Here is a 20,113-nt window from a genome sequence, read left to right as displayed (position 1 = left end):
TCCCCTATCTCTTGGTTTGGATGGATGACAAATATATCCCTATCGAGCAAATTGTCTATCACTCATTGCCTCATGAGAAAACACTCATCAAAAATGTAGTGTGTATACCTATAAAGATCATAAATCAATCAATGAGTAATAACTCATCTAGTCTTTCGTAAAAGGACTCCATCTCATATAAAGATACTTGATTCTAACAACGTAGCCCCACATGGTCTCTCCTTCCTTTTGCTTGAGGTTGTAGATTTGTGCTATGAGGGTCCACCTAGCTCCATTGAATGAGAATTCCATAGTGAAGGTGTGCCTAAATATCTCATACTTGGCCGTTTCAACCGGGTGTAGTGCTCTAAACCACTGGCTTGCTTTGCCTTCAAGGCAAAGTCCGAATGAACAGATCTTAGGGATCATCAATCCTATCCATGGCTTCGCAAACTTGATCGAACTTCTCTAGATACTAAAGGGAATCTCCAATTCTATCAAATTTGGTCATCATCCTTGAGATGTGGATTAGCTTTCTTTTGCCCAAATGTGAACCTCTAGGTACTATGTTTGTGGCAACCCCCTTTCCATTGCAAATGTCATCCTAAGCATGTCTTCTGCATATTCACGTGACGGTGCAACATAAGGAAAAAGTTGCGCAAAACCCTTTATTTAAATTGTATGTTTTAAGGTTTGAAACTTCTTGCTCTATGGAGTTGGGCTGTGTGGTTTCCAACTGCACTTGTCCTATGCCGGCCTCGCTTTGAGGATGCAAAGGCTTGCAACGAAGGCATTATGTGATTTTTCTTGAGGATCCCTTGGGTTTGAGATATGGTCCTAATCATTGGCTCTTTACCCTTCCTTGTGTTTCTTGTTCCTCAAATGTTCACCCGAACGAAAAGGAAGTGGTCTCATGGTGAAGAAGTTTTTATAATGGGCTCCTTGAGAAGGTGAAACTCCTACTTGCATTGTGTATACTTGTTGTTGGGTGTTTTATGGAATGCTCCTCCCTAATGGTACAGCAAAAGAGACATGTCTTGATCTCCATAACTATGGTCATTGGGCTGCTTGTCCATGGCGAGATTGGGACAAACCGAGCTCAAGATCGACACCAAAGGTTTGAAATAACTTGGAGGCAGCATAGCTTTAGTCTTCTTGCATCCAACTCATGTTACAATGTGTTTTTGTGAACAAAAAGTGCATTACGGGTATAAGGCATTGCAGTTATATCCTACATGTGAGTTTTATAAGACTTATCATTTGTGACAAATCTAAAGGGTCTGCGTGTCCTAAGAGAGTTTCACAATAATCAATGCAGACAAGCCAGTAGAGCTGTTGCATGAAGAAGTATAAGCTTAAGTTCACAAGGTTCCTTGGGTGTTCAATCCAGAGAGGGGTTCAACCTGGACTACATCTCTCAACATCATTGCTTCCTGACATACGTACATGAACACACTGATGTAAGCCACTGATGTCTCCATGTGAATCCACAACTTTGGTCAGTTTAAATAAACCCTTGCTTGTCAACCCACAACATGTCAAGCAAAGACAAATGACAGCGAAAAGATACAACCGCTGCATCTTTAAACACTGTGGTATGTCACTAAAGAGTGAACCTCCACACTCATTGATGATATCCTTCCTGACCATGCGGAGGCCCCCCAAAGGCTATACCGGGTGTCCCAACAAGCACCAAAACCTCTGGGCTTCGTGCACACTTCACCTGATTTGGGCTGTTTTGGCCCACACCGCAGAAAAGACAGCCACGAGATCTATTTATCTTGTATTTTGAAAATCCGCTGGTAATGCGGCCATTCCCTAATCCTTATGCAACACAGCCAATTAATCCCCCTGATACCATATTGTGGGAAGCATTGTAGCCAGCTATGCCCTTTGGCATTTACCAGACTTCTCAATGGGTGACCAGATCCATCTTGTCAAAGAACGAGCAAATCGTCTTGAGGTATAGCAGGTACAAAGATAACCACAAGCATAGTTCGTCATCATGCTCATCCATTTCTGCACTTCGTGGGTGAAGCTGAATTCTGGCACTCCTTTACCGCGAGGTAAAAGACAATCCTTTAGGCAGTCACCCACAAATAAAATTGAGCACCAAACAGAGACTGGCAGAATGAAACTATAACAAGAAGAAATATATTTTGATGTAAACATGGCAATAAACCAGCTTGGAGATGCTCTTAAAATTTGGCATAAACAATGGTATATAGAAAAGTACAAGACCGTCCGCCTGTCAATCAAAAATTTTGACTCCTGCAAAGCTCAGAAAATCAAGAGATTGGTATTCAAATGGTTGGCCATAACCAGTTCAGCTCAGAAAATTAAGCTGGTTGGCCACAAATAAGAGAATGCATTATCTAAGCACCATTATCACAAGAAATCTGTCTCCTGACAAGAAACTTTTTGTAAAGCTTGGGGGGAGGGTTCATTTGGAAACAGATCGTGACCACGGTCAGGTTGTCTGAGGTGTTTCTACGCAGCGCCTCATCGACAAGGTCATGGGAACACTGCCTGGGGTCATTGTGCTGCTGCAGTTTCCTGCGAGCAAAATCGACTGCATTTTCGTTTGTAAAAACATCCCAGAAACCATCACAGCCAATTATCATAAACTCATCGTCTTCTGTTAAAAGGGCTTGCTTCACTTCAGGTTCTGCGCTAAGAGGGCAATTAACACCCTTCAAACCCTTGATGTGCCAATTCCCTATAGCTCTTGCCACGCTGAGCTGTCCATTCAAGTAGCCATCATCTATATACCCTCCAAGAGCCTCAATGCGGCTCCTTTCCTCATTAGGCTTGTGATCCCTCGACATCTCAATGGCCTTACCCTTTCTGCACAGAACAGCTCTGCAATCTCCAGCATTTGCAACAAAAATCTCCCTGGTGAAATTCATCATAAGTAGATTAGTTAAAGTTTGACCCCAACACTCCTGTGTCCTGAACATCGGTAGGCATAAAAACCTGGAAAATACTGACCTTCCAAGAACTAGAACAGTTATAGCTGTTGTGCCAGAAGACAAGCCTTGGTTGACGGAACAGGCTTCTGCGAAAGCTGCATCCGTCTGCAAAAACGCATGGTGCACTGCTTCCTCGACTGCAGATGGGAAAGCTACATCTTCCACGATATAATTGAGCAGCTTGTCTTTGACAAACTGTGCCGCATTCCTTCCGTCATGTCCATCAAATACCTAACACCACAACAAATGGCATCCAACAGTGTCATGTAAGATATCAGTTCTACACACATGCTCTTATCATATGGCTCCAAAAGACCACTTGAGTTGAGACATGGTCACAAAAAACGTTTTGAAGGTTTTACCGTTTCAAGATTTTTATTTAAAGTTTCGTGTCTTCCGTCAGCACCCAAAAATAAAGGCTTTGAGAATCAAAACATTAATAAATTCTTAAAATATTTAGGGCTTTTAGAAATTGGAGTGAGATTACAGAAATCCTCATATTGAATTCAGGGATTTTTGCAATATCAGTTCAATTTCACCAAAATAAAGGGAATTTAGGGATATTTGGAAATTCTCACTCAGGCCACCCAGCACCACGTGTGAAAATGCAAAATAAAAAGCATTTAATATCAATTATCACCCGTCATGGACTGTAGGGCTGGCCAACTGATTTGTAAATGAGAACCCTATATGAAATGCATTTGGTAAATCATTTGCAAATCTTACAGATGCCCAAATGATTCTGGATGTACTAGCTTTCAGAATGTGGGATTATCCAAAAAAAGGCATAAGCACCATGAAGCTTGGACATGGCACTCAAAACAAGACACTGAACAAAGAGGTGGACATCTAATGTCAAGTCTTGCCTAGAAAACACGCCCGAAAATTTGGGGAAGGATTGATCATGGAAACAGACTCTTACAAGGCTGTCCACACTTTTTAAGGCGTGGGTAGACAAATTATAAGTTGGACCCCTCGTATTTAAAAGGTTTCATACTCATTTAAATGGGTGGATATTTTCATAAGCTCGGCACCCCGTGTATTAATGGTTTCACATCCCCTTGGACTGGACAATGGTTTGGGCACCCGGGAGTATGAAAAGAACAAGAAAAGGATTTGTGGCTTCTTGCATGGGCACCCAACAAATGTCGAATTTCTTTCTAGCTCTTCCAACACTTGGCAATAGGCCTTAGGTTTAAGACAACAAAAAGGCATCATTTTTACTTGATCGTGACATCATCCCCGACATATATAGCGCACATGCACCAGCTTCACCACCTATTTTATGCTTCCGTACAAATCTACCACACTTGTACCAGATATGTTACATGCCTTGCAAAGGCGTGATTGTGATTAATGCCAAGCAAGTGAGATTAACACTAATCCTATGTTTCGCAAACCCAGAGAAGACGAGAGGTAACCCTAATCTACTGTATATCTCAAAACATGAATATGCAGAATGATGATTTGCTAACTTGTGATGCATAGAAAAAATTCATGCTGATTCCTCAGCTTGGGCGTTCTCTCCAGATGCTTACATTCATGCCTAGAGCTCTCTATGTGGGGGTTCTTGAAAACAACTGTGAGTAGCTTGAATGAGGGCTGAAACCTCCTTTATATAGGCTACAAGTGGGGAAGTCGTGTTCAAGTCAGTTTCCCCTTTTCAGCCCATAAAATAATGTTCAAAAAGTCATATTTGTGTCCAAACCGTGCCCCAAAGGTGTCCCATCCATGGGCGCATGACCTTGGCACGTCCGTGCACCATTTAGACTGCCAAAACAGCCCCAAATAGGTGATATGCTGCCTCTTATCTTGCCAAGATACTGGCTACAACGGGAAATCATATCCATGTGGCACTCCCATGACTAGGCATAGATTAGGGTATCTACCTTTTCAAGAAGACAGCATATGGCTGTAAAGATTGTAGTACCTTTTTGTACATTAGAATATACTAAATACTCAACTCTCTCTCTCTCTCTCTCTCTCTCTCTCTCTCCTGCTTGCGCTTTGCATCAGCATATACCGTCAGAAGGCTAGATGAATCTAAACTTACGAATAATTTTAAAAGAAAGAAGAGAATCACCAAAAACAAACAGTTTTTATTTTTATTTTTTAAAAAGAGCTTAATAGAGACACCCAAGAAAATAATAATAATAATAATAATAATAACTTGCAAAAATAGACAAATACATAACTGAATCGCACACGCCCACATACACACAAACAAATTCTTTATTGAACCACAACAAAAGAATTTCTAACAAACAGGCTAAATAAATTTTTAATAACTAATTAGCAAAAATAAACTTTAAATGACTAATTCACTAAAACAAAACAAGTAAAGACAAGAATACAAAAAAGATGGTGTTTAGTAGCTTCCGCATGTGACAGAATAGTTAAAGGCAGCAAGCGGAAGCAAGCGGAAGCAAAGGAGAGACTTGGAGTAGCCAGCAATGATCCAACACTTGAGCAAAAATGATGAATGAAATATATGGCACAAAGCCTGTTCTTATATTCATCATGAAGGGGCTAGTTGTAAGCCTAGCGGGGCATGCACGTGTAAGATATAGAGAGAGAGGGGAGAGAGAGAAGGGATAGAGATCTTGCACAATACACCACACTCAGCGGGGAACAAGCCCCGCCCCCTTTCGGGAATTTATTCAGGAACAATCGACCATGATCAATACAATCAATGAATACAAAACAAACAGATATGCTGATGTAGGATATCCAAGTCGATGTCGATTTCTATGTCTAGGCACGAGATCTCCAACGCCAAGCACACCACGAGGATGACCCACAAGTATCTCTCATCGGGCTAGTATCAGATCTAATATCCAAATCCAAATTCAATGAATCCAAATTCAATGAATCCAAATCCAAATCCAAGTCCAAGTCCAAGTCCAAGTTCTAGTTCCAATCCAAGGTCTAGTCCAAGTTCCAATTCCAATCCAAGTCCTAGTCCAAGTTCTAGTCCAAGTCTAGATCCAAATGCAAGTCCAAGTCCAAATCCAAGTCCAAGTTCCAATCCAAGTTCTAGCCCAAGTATCACTCGCTCATCCCATGAATAATCTCCACAACTCCTACAGCCTTTTCAATGAAGGAAACCATGGAAAAGCTCTTTCTGGCAAGAAAATTGATATAAAAACTGTTTAAATGGTTTTTGGGTGATGAAAACCTCCAAAAAAACAATTTTTAGGGCTTTTGGAAAAGTTTCAGGGTTTTTGAAATTTTTAGGATTTCTCTGAAATTTTCAGTCCGTACATGTCCATACGGCTGTACGGATCCGTATAGTTGTACATACAGGTGATGACGTGGCACAACAGTTGATGGAGGCACTCTGAATCAAGGGGCAACGATGAAAAAATCCATGATTTGGTTCATGATCAAGTAGATGATGATGGAGAAGATGATCTCCACGCTTCAATGAAGACGGCAACGCGATGAAGAGGTTCTTCTTCAACTTGATGCTCAAGAGAGGCTCATGCTTCTTTTATACTTGGGGAAAGCTTGCTTTTTGCCAAAAAGTGATGCTTTTCTTTTGCTTTTGGCTTTCATTTGCTTTTGGTCTTTTTAATAGTAAAATATTACTCAACTTTAGTCAAAAGTTCTTGTTTTGCTTTTCTAGCTTCGGGGCCTGCTTGGTTTCATCATGTGAAATAGAGCTAGGAGAACCAAATAGTTACACTAGTTGGCCAACATAAAAACCCACAACTAAGGACAAAAAAACGACTAGGAAAAACACCTAATAAAAGGTGAAAAAAATACCCAAAAATATTAGAAAAATATGCTAAATAAAAGGGGGCATAAAAGGATCAAACGGGGTTGGAGATGATCATTCAAACACCTCCTCTCACCTCCAGCTGTTAGACATCATCTCCTTGCTGCTGGCTTCCTGTTTGGTGTCCTGTTTTAGCCTTTAGGGCTGACCATATTAACTAGAGGGACTGGTCACCCCTCACATATTTTTCCCATATTTTATCCCCATTTTATGGAGTCTTGGGCACTTTTTTCCTTCGTCTCGTGAGCTGGTTGGCTGCCTTTATCTGGGCATATATATAGCCGGGCATACCCTCACTCTTTTTCATTGCTTAGCATTGTTTGTTGCAGTCCCTCACATACGAAGCCTTCTCCCCTCTTGCTCGGGACTTGTACTCTTTGTTGGTGATATTGAAAGCAGGTCTATACCAATGTTTCCTCTCCATCTCTCTCTCTCACTCTCTCCTGTGTTTCCACTTTCCATCTTCCACTGTGCATTCTATCATGGTATCAGAGCGCCGGTGATTTGCAGCGTTGGATGTTCCCTCCTGTCCCTCCTGCGTTCTTTCTTCTCAAGTTTGTTGCTGGTCGCCTACCTCTTCCAGGCGCTCCTCCATTGCAGCCCAAGGTCATCCTTTACAGATTTGACCCCTGAGATCCCTTACACACCTGTCGGCTGCTCTATTTTACAAGGCAACACCTCGTAGTGCTGCGTTTTTTTCTACAGGTGGTTTGCAGCAAGTCTTCAGTATTTAGCAGCATCTACCCCCTTGTAGTGCTAGTGGCCTAATCTGTGCAGGACAACAGCAGCCTATGTGCTGCGTTTTTCTCCTACAGGTTGTTTTTTGATGCTATTTGCTGATCTGAGGCTTGGTGGTACCTGTCTCTTCTGCGTTTGTCGCGTGCATCCCGCACTTGGATGCCACGTAGACATGTCTATGGGAGCCCCATCTAGAATGAGTCAGCTAGGGTTCCACTCCAGTCGTCCAAGGTGAGGTGTGCATTGTCCTACACATACGTCCAAGGTTAGGTGTGCATTGTCCTGCACATGAAACAGTGCCGGTCCGCACTATGAGTCTCCCTCTAGAATGATGTCATTGGTTCTGTGTATCTGGTATGATACTGGATGCCACACCTATGTGTAGACATGTAGGTTTGCATGTAGAATAGGGGCCAACCAATAGGGCTACCCCAGAGCCAAGCCTAAGGCTCATGTAGTGGGCATGGGGAGGTTTAGAGCCACCCCAAGGGGCCAAGAGGGCCCCATGTTGTGCCCACTTGCTCTAGTTTGGGCTGGAAAGGCTGTAGGCCAGCCCTAGGGCCTCTGGACAGGCAGCCGACAGGGCATCCAGCCCTTAGAGGCTTGTCGGCCAGGTGTGGGGCAGCCCACACAGGCTGCCCAGCAGCCAAAGGCCATGCGCATAGGGGCCAGCCCTCCATAGGTGTGATGCGCAGGTTTTTTTCAGCATTAAATATTATTTAATGCAGTCGTGAGGCTTTTAAGTCAACCACCTGGAAATATAGCCAGCCGACCAGCCTCCAGTAGGGGTATAAATACCCATAGCATAAATTCAGGTCATTTATCTTATATTTCACAAGGTGCTGCAGCTACTCAAGGGCCAGGGCAGCCAAGGGAGAAGCTAACGCAAAGGTGAAGGTTTGAAGGTCAAGGGCAGAGATCTATCTCAGCCAGAACAAGTTCAGTCAGTCTTTTATTTTCAGATTTGCATCATTCTAATAAAAGTAAATACACCATTCGTGGTGGGGGGCCCTGCAGAGGGTATTCGGGACACAATATTGTGTCCTCTTCTCCCTCTCTCTCTCTCTCTACTTTTATGCACATCTACATTCAGTTTTGTGCGTTACTTTCGTCGCGATAAGTGTGCTGATTTTCTGAGCATTGAAGTTACCAATCTCCCCTAAAGCTTCCGCATATGTTACAGTGGTATCACAGCCTACTTCAAGTGTAAAGATTCAGCAAGAAACCAGAATTTTTTTCTCGCTCGTGTGGTTGGTTTTCAGACTCCGGTGGACCACCCCTTTCAGAGTGACTCCTGTCCCTCGAAGGACGGTTGGTTTTCAGCCTCCAGACGCCTCCGGAAGTCTCCCGCACACATATTGGATGGTCAGATTGCGCTTCGAAAAGGAGGTGCATTTTCCTACTATGGCGAGCTTCGACGACGAGAGAGACCAAGAACCTTGGGACCAAAGTGCACCACGCAGCCCAACTAGGGCATCATGCATGAGTGTTAAAGAGATGTTCCAACAAATGATGCAAGCAATCGTAGACCAGGGTACCAAGTTGGAAGAGCAGAAGACACAGATACAGGCTCTGGAAGAGCGCACCCGTTCTCCAACGCCGTGTTTTCCGTCTCCTCCTCCCTCTGCGTGCATTGGAGATCCGCAACGCGAAGACGAAGCAATGCGATGCGTGGAACATGAGCGATACCTTGCGGCTTTGGATGCAACACTGACACCAATGGCTTCCTTGAATCATTTTCCCGAGAAAATGAATTTCAGTAAGTATAATGGTAAACTCGACCCCACAACTCTTTACTCATGGTTGCATCAATTTGAAGCTTACTTTGCCGCAGTTAGAAAGAATGATACTAACAGAGTGATCTTAGTCAATTGGTACTTGGAGGATGAGGCCATTCCTTGGTGGATCCAGTAGGCTCATGCCCACACCAGATTAGGTATGGCAGCTTATGTTTGGGACGAGTTTGTCTACGACCTTAAGCAGCGGTTTCTACCGCCCCATCATCTTGAGCGACTCGAAGACGAGTTTAGGGGAGCGTGTCAAAACGCGCAACAGTCCTTCAGTTTGCCAATAGAATTTCAAACTTATGTTTGCAATTAGGCTTATCTGATATGGACAAGAAAGGGCAATTTCTGTATGGCCTTGACACGCAAATCCAGTGGGAGGTGCGTATGTTTAGGCCAGCCACCTTCGAAGACGCACTCTCGCTTGCGCAAAGTGCTGAAATGAAGCACAATGGTGGCAAGTCCAAGACTTCCCAGCTGGCTACTCCCAAGGCTGCCACCTTGGGGGAAAAGGCCAGAACCAGACGGGTCCCCAGGACAGAGCACAGGAGCCTCTGGCTCCAAGAACACGACCAATGCGTCCAAGCTTACTCTAGACCAGAAAGCGGAGGCAGGTAAGACTAGTGGCAAGTTGAGTGCTGAGGAGATTGCTCAGTACGAGGGTAGGTGTTTCTTTTGTCATACAAAAGGACACACTTCTCGGGAGTGTCCTAAGAAGACTACCGCTCCAAAGACCGCCGCCTTAGCCTCCACAGCTTCCGTGGTGAGCCCAGCTCCAACACAGACCCTAGTGGCTGTCACCAATTGGCCGACCATTTGGTCCATCTCCAGTTTTTGTGTCTCGTTCACTTGAGGCCAGGCCAGTGTCTCATGTGAAGAGGCCAGTATTTTGCTGACATGGACGGGAGCCAGACTGGTGCCACCCGTGTATGACCTGGACTGTGTTCGACCCATGGGATTGTCACGCCATGGAAGAGCCAGTATTCGTGCCATGTTTTGCCTATGGGACTGTCACTCCATAGGGAGGCTCGTGCCTGGAACTGTGTCTTACCTATGGGACTATCACTCCATAGGAAGACCAGGTTTTTATGTTTTACGTCGTGCCATTTTTGTGCCGACAGATATTTTGTACTTGTTCCATGAACGGGAGATATGTCCATGATATTATTTGCACATGCACTCATGTTCTGCATGTTTAAAACTGTTTTCGCATGACTTGTATTTTTGTGTTTGCCTGCTTGACGTGTCACTTACTGAGCGGGGACGCCTGCCAGTGAGTCGTGAAGTCTGCTCTGTTTTCTGACGAGTTTTGGTGCATGTGAACAGGTGGTAAGTATATTGCACATGTTAGTTTAATACTTTAATTCTAACCTTTTGATTTATAAGGTTATTTGTTCACACTCACTTAAAAGTGGGCACCCACTTAGGGGCCAAGGTGGGGAGCCACACTTAAGTGGTGTGTGTGTGGGGGTGGGTGCATGGTCACCTACCCACACCCCCAAAGAGCTGGCCGCCCACATGCAAGCGTGGGGAGCCAGCCAGCATCAATAGTGCAACTCCACTTTAATTTTTTTCTATGCTGCAGTCGGCGACTCTTCCCAGACCAGCAGGCCGCGTTGTATCCCCAGCAGGCTGCCGCCAGGTAACCCAGCAGGCGGCTGTGTGTTCTTTTTTTTCATACGGACAGTACAGATTGCTGTACTTTCAGTAGGCGGCTAACAACCTCAGCCAGCTGCAAGCAGCTGCCACCTCCAGAAGGTTTTGCTACTATTTTCACATGCTGTTGGTACTATTTCTAGCAGATGGTGCTGCCCTTGTAGGCGCCTGTGTGCTCTCCTGCGCCTATCTTCCAACAGGTTGCCCTTTCCACTGCTGCAGGCACCTACACCACCTCCATCTCCTCTTTGCAGTCAGAGTGTTCATCTGCAGCCAGGCAATTATATATTGGTTGCTCTTCCACGCCTCTTGAGGCTGAGCCACCTTCTCCTATACAACAGGTGGCTGTGCACCTACAGCGAGACTTTACTTCTCCTAAGGCGGCTGCTCCATCGCCTATTTGCAAGAGGTTGCACTTCTTTTCCACTGGCAGCTACAAGAGGGCTTCACACCTCCTAGGTGGCTACACCTTCTACACAAATACCACGGGTATTGGACTTCCATCCGCCATCTTCAAGTAAGTGAATTTTCAGATTTAAGTAAAGTATGTTGTGATAAAATCTGATAAGGGACTCTCTCCACGCCAACACCCGTTCGGTGCCGGGTAGTCCAAGCTATTGGAGAACCTCGGTCCAAAGGTGCTGAGATCGGGAGAGCCAGGCGTTAGTACGAGAGCGCCTATTTGTGCGTGGTCTCGGAACACCAATGAGGCGCTCTCCGCGGAGTCCAGTGAAAGCACAGGACCGTAGAGACTGGACCACGCTAGTGGTCGTTCTGCTTCGAGCATCTACTTCGAACGTCGACTTCAAGCCTATTTGTTTGGTACTGTATTCATATGTACATGGACATCATCTGGTTCTTGGAACCCATGGAGCATTGTATTTGTTAAATACTCCCAATAAATATATCATATATTGAGGGAGGGGTCGGCCCGTTCCGGCCCCAGTGCTGGTGTCCATCTTTCCATTTCATTTCATTTCAATTTCAAGTTGTATTAAGTTGTCCATTTCAAATTGTGGTTTTAAAGTTGTGCTGTTACGCGTGTGGGTGTCCAACGGAGTCTTCCCACTTGACGGGATCGGTTTCATTGGTATCAGAGCACGGTTGTTTCCCTCTTCCTAGTGGGAAAACGAACCTGTGTACTGGACATCCCACTTTTAGCACACTTAAACACAATGGACAGCCAAGGCAACCCTTTGGAAGTGCCAAATTCGAGGGGTCCATCTAGTGCCTCTCGTGGGTCTGATGCACTACGAGGAAGGCACAAGCCCCTTGAAAGGGTTAATGATAGTGAATCAAAGGGTCAATTGTCTCTAGGAAAGACAGTTCTGCTTGAACAAGAGCCTGATGCAATGAGGGCTGAAATGGAACATATGAGAAAACTTTTGCAGGCACAAGAGCAAGAGTTAAAATTTCTGCATGAAGATCCTCATGTGCAAAGTGCCATTGAAGCCAGGAAGGCTGATGCAATGGTAGATGTAACTTTTGAGTCCATGGCACGGGAAGTGGGCAAGAAGCCAAGGGAGTTGGCACTTGCCTACCTCCTCCGCAAAGGTGATATCAAAGAGGACGACGGAGAGCTGAAATTCAGAAATCCACCTCGCTTGAAGCATGGAGATCCCGCATCTCAAAGGCTGAAATCTTTTATGCAAAAGGAAGAGGTGACAATCACCTCTCGACATGCATCTTCTCCACAAGGCACGAAGCCCAACAGGTATATGTATGCTAGTGCTCAGGGAGGGCATGAAAGTCACATGCATTCAAGACATGTATCTCTTGGTAAGGGTGACAGGTCTGCTGCCAGAAAAATTTTGCCTTCTGAGTTGTCTCATGGAGAGACACTGCCTTATGCAGGTAAGTCACATGCATCTGAGTTTCGAGTTCGTGGAGCACATGCCACCGTGCCTCATGAAACTTCTATGACGGCCCATGGAGCCCATGCAGATAGGGCTGCCCCGTTGGATAAGGGGAAAAGAAAAAGAGAAGACCATGAGCCTCATGCTAGAAAGCTCAAGGAATTCAAAGCGGGTGACAAATCTATTAAATTTGATGTTTTTCATGGAGAGCATGATGCTTCTAAAGTGTTAGCATTTGTGGCACAGTTCGACATTGCTTTTAGCGATGAGGACTTCACAGAAAAGTCTAAAGTACGCCATGCTAGCATGTTTTTGAAAGGGACTGCTGCTCATTGGTGGATCACTGAAAAGATCACCAAGGATCCCATTAGCACCTGGAAGGAATTTAAAGACAGATTCTATGCTCAGTTTCTACCACCAAATGCGGAGCAAACTCTCACTCAAAAGTGGGACAGGCTGGAGCAAAGAGATAATGAAAGCGTGCAACAGTATGTTAACAAGTTCTGGAAAGTGTTGCTAGAAGTAACTCCCTTTATGCAAATCACTGAGGATGAAAGAAAGAGGAAGTTTCGCTCTGGACTGCAACCAGCATATCGTTCGGAAATTGAATTGCACCCGAAACATACTTTGCAACAGCTCACAGCTTCTGCTCTTGCTACGGAGCAATTGGTGCTCAAGATTAAACATGATCAAGGAGGTTCAAAGGGGAAAGACAAGGCTGTCCCAAATCTGCAAAAGGATGGACAGCCACCTAAAAAGAACTTCCGGGAGACCTACAAGGGTGGTAAAGCTGAAAATAACACATCTAAAGATCAGGGCCCAAGGAAGAACAAATTCGGCTTAACCCCGGAGCAAAGAGAGCAATATGCAAATCCAAATCCAAATCCAAATCCAAGTCCAAATCCAAATCCAAGTCCAAGTCCAAGTCCAAGTCCAAGTCCAAGTTCTAGTTCCAATCCAAGGTCTAGTCCAAGTTCCAATTCCAATCCAAGTCCTAGTCCAAGTTCTAGTCCAAGTCTAGATCCAAATGCAAGTCCAAGTCCAAATCCAAGTCCAAGTTCCAATCCAAGTTCTAGCCCAAGTATCACTCGCTCATCCCATGAATAATCTCCACAACTCCTACAGCCTTTTCAATGAAGGAAACCATGGAAAAGCTCTTTCTGGCAAGAAAATTGATATAAAAACTGTTTAAATGGTTTTTGGGTGATGAAAACCTCCAAAAAAACAATTTTTAGGGCTTTTGGAAAAGTTTCAGGGTTTTTGAAATTTTTAGGATTTCTCTGAAATTTTCAGTCCGTACATGTCCATACGGCTGTACGGATCCGTATAGTTGTACATACAGGTGATGACGTGGCACAACAGTTGATGGAGGCACTCTGAATCAAGGGGCAACGATGAAAAAATCCATGATTTAGTTCATGATCAAGTAGATGATGATGGAGAAGATGATCTCCATGCTTCAATGAAGACGGCAACGCGATGAAGAGGTTCTTCTTCAACTTGATGCTCAAGAGAGGCTCATGCTTCTTTTATACTTGGGGAGAGCTTGCTTTTTGCCAAAAAGTGATGCTTTTCTTTTGCTTTTGGCTTTCATTTGCTTTTGGTCTTTTTAATAGTAAAATATTACTCAACTTTAGTCAAAAGTTCTTGTTTTGCTTTTCTAGCTTCGGGGCCTGCTTGGTTTCATCATGTGAAATGGAGCTAGGATTTATGCAAATCACTGAGGATGAAAGAAAGAGGAAGTTTCGCTCTGGACTGCAACCAGCATATCGTTCGGGAATTGAATTGCACCCGAAACATACTTTGCAACAGCTCACAGCTTCTGCTCTTGCTACGGAGCAATTGGTGCTCAAGATTAAACATGATCAAGGAGGTTCAAAGGGGAAAGACAAGGCTGTCCCAAATCTGCAAAAGGGTGGACAGCCACCTAAAAAGAACTTCCGGGACACCTACAAGGGTGGTAAAGCTGAAAATAACACATCTAAAGATCAGGGCCCAAGGAAGAACAAATTCGGCTTAACCCCGGAGCAAAGAGAGCAATATGCCAAGGATGGAAAATGCTTTTCTTGTGGTAGCAAAGACCACATGTTTCGACAATGCCCAGATCGCAAACCAAAGCACGAGGACAAGCAGACCAAGGCTAATGTACATGCAGTTCCTGATGTGCAAGGAAATACAAGTCATGATGCAAAAGAGCGAATGGTTTGCAAGGCTTGGGGGCAAATCAAGGATCAGCCCGCCTTATTCATGTTTGATGACTGTGCAACCGATAACTTCATCTCTATGCAAATGGCAACTGCATTGGGTATTGAGGTTGAGAATATGGGACCTCAGATTGAAGCCGAAGCTGCATTTATTGGTAAAGAGGTGCAGGTTACCCCGTTGATAGGGAAGTTGCGCATCCATATCCAGGGCTACCTTGATAATGAACATTTCCTAGTTGCTCCACTAAATGGATGTGATGTATTGTTGGGCAAGCCGTGGTGGCACCATAGGCTTGAGCCCCGCAAAGACTACAAGTCCAATATGATTTCTTTTATGCATAAAGGCTACATGCATTTTATTGATGCTGGCAAAGAAGGGGATTCCATCCCACTTGTATCACACATCCAAATTAATAAAGCAATCAAAAAGAGTCTTTCAGCGTACTTGGTTTTTGTTCGTGATAGCCTTGTACCAAATCATCAAAATGTGGTGCTATGTCTAATGATAGGCTGAATTTTCTTCATGCATTCAACGACTGTTTTGCTGATTCATTGCCAGGTGAATTACCTCCTCAAAGGCCTGAAGATCATCGTATAGATCTTGTGCCAGGTAATTCTCCTCCTAACAAACCCGCATACCGAGCGAGTGCTGCACAACAAGAAGAGATCATGAAGCAGGTAAATGAGCTGTTAGATAAAGGTTTGGTTCACAGCCCAGTTCCTCACCTTATTGCTCCCCTGTGCTTCTTGTTCAAAAGAAGGACGGATCATTCCGTATGTGTGTGGACTATAGAGCTTTAAACAAGCTTACCATCAAGAACAGATTCCCAATTCCGCGAATTGATGATATTTTGGATAAGCTTGATGGCTCAGCTTGTTTTAGCAGACTTGACCTGAAGAGTGGTTATCACCAGATACAAGTGGTCCCACAAGATGTCCATAAAACTGCATTCAGGACAGCCTTCGGATTATATGAATTTCTGGTAATGCCTTTTGGTCTCACCAATGCTCCTGCTACGTTTAATCGTATGATGGATAGGATATTCCGACCCCATCGTAAATTTACAGGAGTATTCTTTAATAGATTTAGCAAATTTGTTATGCTTATTCCATGCAAGGCCAATGCGACCGCCGAAGATGTTGCCCAGTTGTTCATTCGGCATTGGTACCCAATTGGCGGGATTCCTAGGACCATAGTGTCAGACTGAGATGCCAAGTTTACCAGTCATTTTTGGAGGGCATTGTTTGATAACTTTGGTACTAAATTGCATTTTTCCAGTGCATTTCATCCACAGACGGACGGCCAGACAGAAATCTACAACCAGTTGGCCTTTGATGTGCTGAAGTGTTATGTCCACAATCAGCAAAGTAAGTGGGAATCATATTTACCTTTAGTTCAAGCTGTTTTGAATGATTCTTTTTCTTCAGCTATTAGCAGGACTCCATATGAGACAGCGTTTGGAAGACCATTCTAGGCGCTATTGACCAGGACCTCGTCTTCAGTACCTGAAGACGAGGAGCGAATAGATTGACGGAGTCTTACCAGGAGATTTTGGAGTCAGTAAAGGACAGGTTGGCTAAAGCGCAAGAGGCCTACACTCGACAGGCCAATAAAGACCGAAGGGATATGAAGTTTTCGAAAGGTGATTGGATTTATCTTCGGATTATGAAGTAAAGATTGAAACAGGTGGGCAAGCGGTGCCCAAAGTTGTCTTTCAAGAGCTTCGGACCTTTTCCCATCCAGAGAAAGATTAACGAGGTTTCAATGAAGTTGAAGCTACCTCCGAGTTGGACTATGCACGATGTGTTCCACATCAGTTGGTTAAAACCATATGCAGGTTCATAAGTTAAAGACGAGATGGAACCAGATATCATTGATGAAGCTGAAGTTATTGTTCCAAAACAGATCCTTTTACACCGCTTCAAGCATGGCTCAGGCCAAAGACAAAGACAGTTCCTCACAAAGTTTCAGGACCAAGGGACCCACGAAGCGGTATGGCTTGGCAAAGAGTTTTTCGACAACTATCCGGCATTATTGACGGATTATTTGGAGGCTATGCAACTTCCATCAAGTTAAGCAGAAGGGGATGTCACGTGCATCCCGCACTTGGATGCCACATAGACATACCTGTACAGAAGGTGCAGGACCTCAGGTGGAAAACTGGTCCCATGTGAACCCAGTCCGGGACGAGTCAAACAGGGTTCCACTCCAATCATCCAGGGTCAGGTGTGCATTGTCCTGCACATACATCCAAGGTCAGATGTGCATTGTCCCGCACGTGAAACAATGCCAGTCCTGCATTGATCCACCCCTGCACCCCTACGAATGATCACATATGCTTGAAGCCTTTGGTTGTGCATTGATCCACCCCTGCACCCCTGCACCCCTACGAATGATCACATATGCTTGAAGCCTTTAGTTGAGCGGCAGATGCCCTATCAGGTATTTGCACTGGGACCCCGATGAGTGGGAGTGGAGGGATCCAACCAGCTCAATGAAAAGCATGCCTTTTGTCACGTGCATCCCGCACTTGGATGCCACGTCGACATATGTGTACAGAAGGTGCAGGACCTGGGATGGGGATGAGTCAGCCAGGGATCCATCCCAGTCATCCGAGGTCAGGTGTGCATTGTCCTGCACAGGAGTCCAACGTCAAGTGTGCACTATCCTGCACATGAAACAGTGCCAGTCCGTGCTGTGAGTCTCCCTCTGGAATGATGTCAGTGATTCTGTGTATCTGGTATGGCACCGGATGCCAGATCATTGTGTAGATAGTTAGGGTTTGCTTTTAGGAATAGGGGCCAGCCCATAGGGCTACCCCAAGTCTTAGTGTGGGCATGGGGATAGTGTGAAACCACCCCCATGAGGGCCAAGAAGGCCCTGGCTGAACCCACCAGCCATGGAGGGGCTGTAGGACAGCCCCAGGGGCATGCCAGGGGCAGCCGACAGTACATTAACCATTTATATGGCTGTAGGGCATGTATGGGGCAGCCCATACCCATACAGGCTGCCCAGCCCACAGACTGCCTGCAGAACAGTGTCCAGCCCCTATAGATTCAGGCGCATGATGCCCAGCCTGCCATGAAGTGATGCGCAGCATTTTCTATGATTTATTCAGCATTTAATGCTGATTTTCAGTCGTGGACAGAAATCAATGCTGGCCGACTGTTGTTGGGGAGTAGTATAAATAGGAGAGCCACAATTCATTTGTGTTATCTTACAATTCACCAAGTGCTCAAGCAAAACAAGGCTAGGACAGCCAAAGAGTTGCTAAAGCAAAGGGGTGGAGGACTGCAGGTCAAGGGCAGAGATTTCTCAGCCAAGAAAGGTCAAGATTTCTGTATTTTCTTTTCAGATTTACATCATTCTAATAAAGCAAATACACCATCCGTGGTGGAGGGTATTTGGGACCCAATATTGTGTCCTCTCCTCTCTCCCTCTCTCTCTCTATTTTCTGCACATCTTCATTCAGTTTTTGTGCGTTAATTCCGTCGCGAAAAGAGTGCTGATTTCTAAGCATTGAAGTTACCAATCTTCTCCGAAGCTTCCCCATGTTACACCTTTTTTTAGTTATATTGTGCAGAATGCCAGGCATCTTGTCCTGGGACACATTTAGAGAGTCACAGAGTCTCCACTCTTAGACCTCATTGGGAGGCTTATGGTATCACACCTGACATTCAAAGGACTTTTTGGCGGGAGGTGGCACTCTTATAGGAGGAAATTTAGAGGACATAAATTTCCTCCTTTATTTGGCATTCTCTACCTGGTGGTCTTGCCACCAACCACTGATGATCAGTTGTTGGTGCTAGCCCAGTATGCCCGAGATGTGCATGAGCTTCACAGACAACCTACCATTGCTTATGAGAGTGCACGAAAGCACGACAGATTTGGACTACTACGATAACACATCTCCTTGGAAGGATGAGGAGGGATGCTTCCATATCTTTTGGTGCTATCATTCAGTTGACAGAGTCAGGGCCACAGAGGAGAATGACAGGGATCTGGTCATTATGATCATTCAGGGAGTTGCTCGGTGGTGCCGTCTTCGAGACCTTCTGGAGTTAGGATATATCCCATCTACACAAAGATCGTACAGTGCATGGAAGATTATTGCTAGCATTGCACCCTGGCACACATGGGAGGTTAGATACACCGAGGCCATTGACAGCACTTTGGTTTATGATACACACTGCATTTGCAGGATTTGTAGTGATATCATCCACACCCTCATGGCCACTTTGGCCAAAAACCGGGGATCTTCGAAGGCTGCACATAGAAAGCGCGGCCAGTTTATGAGAGAGTAGGATGATGGCATCTCTTTCACTTTCACTCATATGGGACCTTGTTTGGCAACACAAGGTAGATTTCCCCCTTATTTGGTTCGAAATCTCCCTTTTATATATTTTTTCATACTTAATAGAAGTATCTTTTCGGAAAAAAATCGATGACTGTGAAAGGATAACGTTACCACAATTACAAAGTTAGGAGTAAAGCTATGAAAGCCCTTTTGACTCACCCCATAGTATGATCCCGAGCCTTTCCCCACAGCTAGTGAGCCCAGATGTTCTACAAGATCATCAATGAGTACATGCTCATCTTCCATGTTCTGCCTTGAGCCTATGTCATGCCACACCCCCGAACGGATAAAAGGCTTGAACTCAACAACAGCAGAATTCTGGAAAAAAAAGGCATACATATATCATACATCACACATGCGAGTATTGAAGAATGAGATTAAGCTATCAACCTCTGGAAATAGAAAGGAATTCCAGGGGGAAAATAAACATTAAAAGCAATTCAACTCCGTAAAAGGGTTCCAAGCGAAGCACATAAAAAACAAACCCTGCTGAATGGTTGTGGTGGTGATGGTGGGATACACTGAACAGGGCCTTGCTCCACCACGTCTGCAACACTTGCAGGCTGAGTTACTTCTGTATCGGCTACCATTCTTCGGAGCCCTGCTGTGCATGAAGCTCCTCTGGAAAAACCTCCTAGGGCAATCCTGAACAAAACCCTTGAAAATTTTGCAGCCCACAAGTGTGAAAACCCCAACCCTAATCCTAATCTACCTCTCAGAGATCGCCCACCTCAAACACACAAAAGCTTCTGTTTTTTAAATCCTCCGAGAAATCCGAAATTGGA

At 44.8% G+C, this 20,113-nt stretch overlaps 1 protein-coding gene across 3 annotated transcripts in view; it reads right to left on the bottom strand.

The window, feature by feature from the left end:
* Positions 1 to 2,183: 2,183 nt before the first annotated feature.
* The window catches only part of LOC147639432 (putative protein phosphatase 2C 57), an 18,173-nt gene continuing 243 nt past the window's right edge, over positions 2,184 to 20,113 (bottom strand). Inside the window, exons 1-4 of one of the 3 annotated variants that reach the window (XM_086791275.1) lie at positions 19,814 to 20,113; positions 19,440 to 19,646; positions 2,971 to 3,182; positions 2,184 to 2,874 (exon numbers count right to left, since the gene is read on the bottom strand). The exon at positions 19,814 to 20,113 is cut by the window's right edge and continues 243 nt beyond it. In XM_086791275.1, coding sequence (XP_086647401.1) covers positions 2,355 to 2,874; positions 2,971 to 3,182; positions 19,440 to 19,646; positions 19,814 to 19,918 — 1,044 coding nt within the window. In that variant the 5' untranslated portion in view covers positions 19,919 to 20,113 and the 3' untranslated portion in view covers positions 2,184 to 2,354. The remainder of the gene's footprint in view (positions 2,875 to 2,970; positions 3,183 to 19,439; positions 19,647 to 19,813) is intronic. The other 2 variants (XM_086791280.1, XM_086791286.1) reach the window with 2 other exon arrangements.

This window comes from Cibotium barometz, chromosome 4 (assembly GCF_041138505.1).
Source record: "Cibotium barometz isolate CiBa-2024 chromosome 4, ASM4113850v1, whole genome shotgun sequence".
NCBI classification, from domain to species: domain Eukaryota; kingdom Viridiplantae; phylum Streptophyta; class Polypodiopsida; order Cyatheales; family Cibotiaceae; genus Cibotium; species Cibotium barometz.
The sequence above is the reverse complement of the archived record's forward strand: the minus strand, read 5'-3'. Positions and strand labels throughout refer to the sequence as shown.